The following is an 8,298-nucleotide window of genomic DNA, read 5'->3' on the forward strand; positions in this document are numbered from 1 at the left end:
TCTGCCTCCCTCAACCCCCAGCGTCCTCCAGCTCCTCTCCCAGTGCGCCCCCCACCCAGCGCTGTCGCTGGGGCTGACAAAGTGTCCCCAAAGTGTCCCCAAGTGTCCCGTGACCAGCCCCGGGTGGGCTCGGGGACCCCCGCTCCCCCCACACCCGCCGCGCCGCTAGGAGGCGCTGCCGTGCGCCGCGCGCCGGCTGATGCAATCCTCGCGGGGCGTGGCCACATGGGAGAGTGGGCGTGGCATCGTCGACACCGCCCAATGGGAGGCGGTGACGCGAAGTAGGCGGGGCAGACGCTGACGCCCCGCCCCTCCCTCTGGGGGCGGGAAGCGCTGAGGCGGCGGCGCCGCCATTTTGTGCTGAAGCTGCCTCAGGATGGAGTCGAAACCCGAACCGGAGCTGCCCGCCGCCCCCCGAGCCTTCAGACTCACCGCCCCGCCACGGAGCGCCGCTCCACACACCCCTCCGCACCGCTGGCAGCGCTGAACGGCCTCATGGAGCACAGCGGACGCGAACGCGCCGGCCCCGGCTTGGGATGGGCCCGACTGGGCCTGGCCGCGGCCTGGCCGAAGCTGGCGGCGCCCAGCGCGGCGCCCGCCGGCGGCTCGTCCCAGGCGAGCCCGCCCTTCTCGTGGCTGCGCGTGGTGTCGCAGCTGCTGTCGCCGCTGCCCGCCCTCCTGCAGCGGCTGCTGCCCGGCGCCGCGCTCAGCTCCGCGCTGTGCCCCGCCAAGGCACCGCCGCCGCTGGTGCTGCTGCCCAAGGCGGACACCTCGCTGGACTGGACCGAGGAGGAGCCCCCGGAGAAGCGGCCGGAGGGCGGCCCGGAGCAGCCGGCGGGGCTGTGGGGAGCAGGGGTGGTGCGGAGCAGCCTGAGGGCTCTTCCCATGGATTGGTACGTGCTGGGCTTGGAGCAGGGCAAGAGCCACCTGCCGCAGCCCCTGCGAGCCGAGGGCTTGCCCGAGGTTGAATTCCTGCGCAGCAAGCGCCTGGCGTTCCTCCAGCGCTGGCATCTGCCCGTGCCCGACCCCGACCACGGCTACCACAGCCTGGAGGAGGAGCAGCAGCAGCAGCACAGGGGTGTCTGCCGGGAAATCGGGGAGCAGCGCGGCAATAGCGGGGATTTGGAGCCGCCCGAGGATGCGGGGAGACAGCCCGGAGGTGTCCCCGTGGAGCGGGAGCGGCTCCGGGGTGAGGCTGAGGAGGGAGAAGCCTTGGGTGAAGAGGAACGTGAGGACTCGGAAACGGAGCAAAACTTCCCAATTTCCTCCAGACCTGCCTGCGCGAATAAATTAATCGATTATATCATCGGGGGAGTATCCAGCGGGGAGGAGAGTGAGGGTGAGGAAGACTGGGATGATGATGATGATGGTGATGAAGATGATGGAGGCGGGTTTGACAGCGAAGAGCTGCCCTCGGACTCAGACGCCGGCAGCCAGGACGGGGAGAGGCTTCATCTGTGGAATTCCTTCTACAGCTTGGATCCCTACAACCCTCAGAACTTCACAGCCACCATCCAGACGTCTTCCAGCGAGCCGGGAAAGGGAATGTCGGACATGGAGGAGGAGGAGGAGGAGGAAGACTCGTGGGGAGAGTCCTCCGAGGGCTCTCCTAGTTCCGAGGAGGACGAGTGGGACTGTGAGAGCGTGGATGAGGCGGAAAACTTGAAACTTTGGAACTCGTTCTGTAGCTCGGACGATCCCTACAACCCTTTAAATTTCACGGCGGCCTTTCAGACGGCCGAGAAAAAAGGGACGCCGGGTTTCCAAGGGGCAGAGAGGGCGAGTTCTGTCACCTCGGAGCATTTCAGCTTGTGTAGGGTACAGCTGGAAAAACACAACTGCGGGAGCACTGAACCGGGGCAGAGCAGGGAGAAAACTGCGAGCTCCAAGCGGAAAAAGGTACAGATTTTATTAATATTTTTGTGTTTTGGGATTGGTAAAGGGAAAAAAAAAAAAAAAAGGCAACCACACTGCGCCAAGTGTGGGTGAGGTCAGCGTTCCATATGTGCTGATAATTCCTTGGAATGCTGCGCCTCATCCTCTGCACGTGATGGGAAATTCTGAGACTCATTCTGAGTCCCGCTGACAGCCGGGACGGAGAATTTTTTTCTCCAGACTCAAAGTTCGATTTCCGTTTTCAGTTGTAATTTTTCTTCTGTTTCTCTTGTGGTTTCGACGTCACAGAAACTCCAGGGCTGGGGTGGAAATTTTTGCCTGAGAATCTCCAGAGCTCTGAGGAGTTTCCCTGAAAAGCAGCAGTTTCTTTTAAAAGGAAGTTACTTAGGACCTGAAACCAAAAGATTTTTTTAGGATTTTTTTTTATAACCCAGGTGACCTTGTGAGTGTTCTGGAGTAAACTGAGATTCCCATATAAATTATCCCAATATTCCCCTTTCTGTTTAAGGTATTATTAAATATTATAATATTAAATTATATTATTTATTGGTTTTATATTTATATTGTAAGTATGAATAGTTATTTATGAGATAGTTATTTATAGTAGGGATGTAATCAAAAATTAGACTTCTGAGTCCAAACGAAATAATTTGATTTTTAAATTAACTTGGGCATTAATAATAATAATAACAGTAATAACAATAAAAACAACAACAATAATAATAATATCTGTGCTGGGATGCAGATAAACAGGAATTTATCCTAAATTTTGTGGTGCTGCAGATGTTCAAGGTGGATTCCTCAAACATCTGGATGAGGAATGACTTGAACACCAAATCCCTGGGCAACCCAGTGGTGGATCAAACCATGCAAACAGCAAATATTTACAATTCTTTCCCATTTTTCCAGCGGATACATTTATTTTCTCCCTTAATTCCGATTAGTAATTAATGGAGATCCCTGCCAGGGGTCAGGGCTGCGGTTCCAGCGGGAGTTCCTGGCTCAGGAGCTGCCGGGGCTGTGCTGAAAGGAGGGATGAGCTGGCTGCAATACCGCACATGATGTCAGAGCCCCGGGAATTGTGGCTCCGACTGATGTAAAAAAGCTGCAAGGTGGGGACGGGCTGATGTAACAGCTCCTAAAGCAGCTGCTGCAGAGGCCAGCCCCATTCCTGAGGATTCCCGGGAATTTTTGGGGTTATTCAGCCAGCTCAAGGCCGTTCCCCGCTGGAATCCTGCAGTGTTTTGCTCCTAAAGCCATAAAGTCTGAGAGTGTTGGTTCGCTTTGGGCTCAGCCGTGTCAGGCACGTGGCACCTGCTGGCTCTGCTCCCAGAGATTTTTGGGAGCAGGGAATTTCTGGATCCTCCTTTTAAAGTCACCTCTTCATCCTGTCCTTGGACAGAGCACCCCCTGGGATAGTGGGAAGTGTCCCAAACGCTTCTGGAATTCCAGATTTTCCTGTTTGGAAGCTCCCTGCAGCACAAACACCCTCCTCGCTGTGCTGAGAAATCCTAGGAAAAGAGCTGTGTTTTTTTTTTTAACATTTCCATGGTTTTTTCATGTTGCCAGGAATATTTTCCTGTAGCAGAGTTTGTTTTGAGGAATTAACCCTGATTTTAAAGGTGCTGACAGTTCAGTTTGTGCCTTTTTACAGCTGAATGCAAAATAAAGCCAAATAGTTCAGCAGGAGCCTAAAATAAGCTGGGTTTAACTCAGACTTAAATCCTTGCTAAAATCTTAGTCTAAACCCTGCCAAGTGCAGATCTCAAGCCTGTAAATTCCTTTATTTACTAAAAATAGCTGAATAGCTGCTAAAAGGAGTTAAAAGTGACAGTTTGGTTGTATATTTTTAATTAATTCTCTTACATGAACTGCACCCTGGAGTTCCAGGAGGGATTGTGACAGTTTAGTGTGTATATTTTTAATTTCATTACATGAACTCTGCTTCCTGGAATTCCAGGAAGGATTCTGACAGTTTAGTGTGTATATTTTTAATTAATTTCGTTATGTGAACTCCACCCCCCGGAAATCCAAGAGGGATTGTGACAGTTTTTGTGTGTATATTTTTAATTTCCTTACGTGAACTCCACGCCTGGAATTCCAGGAGGGATTGTGAGTTTTGTGTGTATATTTTGAACCCAGGACGGGCTGTTCTGGTCACGTTGCAATGAGTGTCCCTTGTTCCTTCCTTATCTGTCCCCGTGGTGACTCACGGGGCTCTTGACTCAACAAAACCTTTCTGCTTTTTTTTTTTTTGGGGTTGTTACCTAATCCTCGGCAATCCCCCAGTGCCAGCAGCAGGGACCCCCCAGTGCCAGCAGCAGGAGCCCCCCAGTGCCAGCAGCAGGGACCCCACAATCCCAGCAGCAGGAACCCCCCAGTGCCAGCAGCAGGAACCCCACAATCCCAGCAGCAAGAACCCCCCAGTGCCAGCAGCAGGAACCCCACAATCCCAGCAGGCATTCACAGTCCTAGCAGCAGTCCCACACATATTTTAATAATATTCTATTTCTTTTTATAATACTTTAAATCCATATTTTTAATCCGTTTTTATCCACATTTTATTTCTTTTTATCTAATTTTTGTCCATTTTTTATCCGCTCTCCAGCCTGACCTTGGACCCTTGCAGGGATGGAGCAGCCAGAGCGCCTCTGGCAATTCCATCTCTCCAATGCCTTTCAGAAAAAGTTCCCAACCCTTTCACCTCTCAACAGCTTAAAACCCAAACCCACCACTTTAAACCTCCGTTTGCAGAGAATTCCTGACTGAAAGCCTTCTTCTCCCAGGTGACATTCACGAGGAGGTGACAGAGTGTTACATAAGCGGCGAGGAGGACTGGAAAGGGCCTCATATTCTATTTATTTTTGTGATATTTGAAATCCATCTTTTCAATCTATATTTTATTTATTTTTATCTATTTTTTTGCTATTTTTATCCACTCTCCAGCCTGACCTTGGACACTCCCAGGGATGGAGCAGCCACAGCTCCTCTGGCAATTCCATCCCAGTCAGGAATCCCTTCCCAACATCCCACCTCCCCCTCAGGAAAAATTCCCCCACCCTTTCACCACTTGTAACCACTCAACAACTTCGACTTAAAACCCAAACCCACCACTTTAAACCTCCGTTTGCTGAGAATTCCTGACTGAAAGCCTTCTTTTCGCAGGTGACATTCCACGAGGAGGTGACAGAGTATTACATAAGCGGCGAGGAGGACCGGAAAGGGCCCTGGGAGGAGCTGGCTCGGGATGGATGCAGGTTCCAGAAACGCATCCAGGAGACTGAGGAGGCCATTGGCTACTGCCTGAGCACTGAGCACAGACTGAGGGTATTCCACAGGCTCCAAGAATCCCATTCCCAGAGGACTGAGCCCTTCTAGCACCTTCAAACTCCTGGAATTTGCCTGACCCTTAAATTAATGAAATCTCAACCGCGAGTGGCAGCTGCATGTGCTGAAATGGGGAGGGAAAAAATGGGATTTTTTTTGGTCCCTTTTTTTTTTTCCCCCAGTTTGATATTCAGAAATTCTCATTTTGATATCCAGATAAAATCCCTGGAGCTCCCTGAAAAGGCTGCTCTGATTGCATTCCTGTTAATTAGCACTTGACACAACCAGACTGCTTGGGGGTTCAATCCATTCCCAAAAAATGCCTTTTCCTGCCATACCTTGGGAAGTGTGGGGACTGTTCTGTTGGATTTTTGCACTTTGGAGAAAAAAAAAAAAAAAACAAAAACAAAGCAAAACCTATTTTGAAGGAAATATTTATGGGGTTCATTCCCTGGAATTGCAGTTTTGATTTAAAATTCCCTGAGGAATGTGCAGGTGAGGGTTGTTTGTTTGGTTTTTTTTGTGTTTCTCCATTTTTTTCCAGCTTCTCCAAAAGCCTCATTTTTAAAAATCTCTTTCTTTAAGGGATTTTTTCCCCCTTTTTTTTGCTTGGAATAATCCAATATTTGAGTGTTTCTGGAGCTTTTTGAGGTTTGAATATTCCAGCCAAGCTTTGGTTTGATTGATTTAAATAATTCCCTTTTCCAGGATTATTCCAAAGGTTTCTGGCTGCTTATCCAACAAATTCCTTGATTTTTAAGGAAGGAAATTCCTCATCCCAATTAATGATTCAAACTTAATGAGGCTGTGGATGATGCTTGAATTTAGGGAGGAAAATTCCTGAATTATTTAATTAACCTTTGCTGTAATTCTGCTTTGGGAGAGGGATTGAAGTGAATTTTTATATCCAATCTGCTTATCCTGAAAATTTTCTTGAATTTAAGGAAATTATCTTGGATTTAAGGAAATTTAAAGGCAAAAATTCCTTGTTTTCTTTCCCAAAAATCAGTATTAACTCTTTGTGTCTGCACTGGGGTCACCAAAAACATTTCAGTGGGAGGACAAAACTCTTTATTTATGTTCTTCATTTAAAATATTACATTATTTAATCAAAATCCTTGAGGGGGAAAAGGTGTTTGGAGCTGGAGGCTGGTGTGGGAATTTTCCAAGCAGGGAATAAAAATGGAAAAATTCCAATGTTTGCACAAAGTTGGGTCAATAAATCAATTATTTGTTCAGCTGGCCAGAATAATTTCCATTGTGTAGAAGAAAAACCTTCAAGTGCTTTAAATTTATTCTAAATTCCTTCAGTTTTTAATTTGGAAGAAAATGATTTCTTCCTGCTTTATCCTGACTTGAAAATCCCAGAATTTTTGGATTTTTTTTCCTTTATTTTTATTGCAGGAAGTGGCTTCTTTTGAGTTGAAAAATCCCTTTTTTGTGGTGCAATTAGAAAATTCAGGGGATTAATTAAATTACAGTTCTGTTAATTCAAATTCCAGCCGTTTGCCATCCTAAAAATTGGATTTTTTCCTCTAAAAAAAATTTTAAAAATTTGCATCACCCCCTCAAATCCTGAGAAATCCACTCGGAATTTTGGAGGATTTTACTCACTTTGGATCTGCTTTTTAATTCAGGGGGGAAACCAACAAAAAAATGGAATTCCAAGAAGAAAAAAGTGTGGATTTCTGATCATTCCAAGGAAAACACACCACCTGGATTTTTCCATGGATCTCCCAGTTGGTTTTTCCCACGGATCTCCCAATCCCTGGGATTTTTGGGATTTTTGGGATTGTGCTGCTTCAGTTCTTTCTGGACAACTCGGATTTCTTGGTGCTCAGGAGAACCTTGGGAGCTCTGGGAATCCACAGCTGCTTGGAAAAACGGGATCCCAAGAAGGAACAGCTGCTTCCAAAGGGTTGAAACCTTGGGAAAAAAAGAGATTTTTTTAACAAAATTCCCATGGATCAGCTTTTCCCACTTCTCCAACCTCCTTTTTTCCTGCTATTCCAGCAGGAAATGGAATTTAATTACCATCCCTGAACACCTCAAAGCTCCTTTTTCCCCTTTAAAATTCCTTAAAATATATGGGAAGCAAAACTTGGAGGGATTTAAATCAAAACTGTGATCTGCAGATTTTTATTTTTGTATCATTTGGGGGGAAAGTTTGGATTTGGCTTTCTATGGATTTTCCTTGATTTGTGGCTGCTTTGTTGGGTTTTTTCTACCTAAAAATTCTATTTCTGTACATAAGAAACTATTCAGGACTAATCTGTGTGTTGTAATAAAGAGATTTGCAAGATAAATTCGGGGAAAACAGCTGGAAAATCCAATTTTTGGATTGGATTTTCTGGGTGGTGAGAAGCTGTGTTTGTCATTCTGTGGGGTGCAGAGCAGGGAATTCCATCCAGGGGGCTCCTCTGGAGCTGGAATTCCTGGCAGGAGCTGGGGAATTATCCCAAAAATGAAGATTGAGGGTGCCTGGAGGAATAAACTGGATTTTTTCCAGGGATTCTCAAGGAATGGGATGAAGGATTTTTGGGATTTAACCAAAATCCTGCTGCCACATCCCTTGGAGGTGACACCCCAAGGGTTTTACTCCACCCTGGGAATCTCTGGAATTCTGGGGGAGTTTTGGGAAGAAATTCCAACTTCCTGGAGGTTTATTCCTTAAAAAAAGTTTCACTCAGAATTCCCACCTTGGAGCACAATCCGTGTTTTCCTCTCTTTGTTTTCACCTTGCTCATCCCTAAAACACCCCAAGGTTGATTTTCCTGATAGTCAGGATAAAAAAATTGGATAATAAAGAAAAAAAAAACCACAGGGAATTTCCTGCAGTATTCCTGGAAAAAATAAAAGCTGGATATGGGGAATGTTGGGATTTTTTAAAGCAGATTTTTTAATCCTGAAGAAATGAAAATTGGGATTTCTCCGTGCTGGCAGGGTTGGGGTGCAGGGAAAGCTTCCCTGGGCTTGGCAGCACATCCAGCTTCCATCTGGAGCACACAAATCCCACTGGGAATTCTTTATCCCATCAGCACCAGGCTGCACTTGGAGGAGAAAAATTCCTGCTCC

At 47.1% G+C, this 8,298-nt stretch overlaps 1 protein-coding gene across 1 annotated transcript; it reads left to right on the forward strand.

The window, feature by feature from the left end:
• The first annotated feature begins 242 nt into the window (after window positions 1–242).
• PPP1R15B (protein phosphatase 1 regulatory subunit 15B) lies at window positions 243–8,096 on the forward strand. Its single transcript, XM_041470513.1, has 2 exons — window positions 243–1,899; window positions 5,062–8,096. The coding sequence occupies exons 1-2, from the start codon at window positions 496–498 to the stop codon at window positions 5,272–5,274; spliced, it is 1,617 nt and encodes a 538-aa protein (XP_041326447.1). The 5' UTR covers window positions 243–495; the 3' UTR covers window positions 5,275–8,096.
• Window positions 8,097–8,298: the final 202 nt, after the last annotated feature.

This window comes from Pyrgilauda ruficollis, unplaced genomic scaffold (genome assembly GCF_017590135.1).
Source record: "Pyrgilauda ruficollis isolate IOZ18807 unplaced genomic scaffold, ASM1759013v1 scaffold247, whole genome shotgun sequence".
Lineage (NCBI taxonomy): Eukaryota > Metazoa > Chordata > Aves > Passeriformes > Passeridae > Pyrgilauda > Pyrgilauda ruficollis.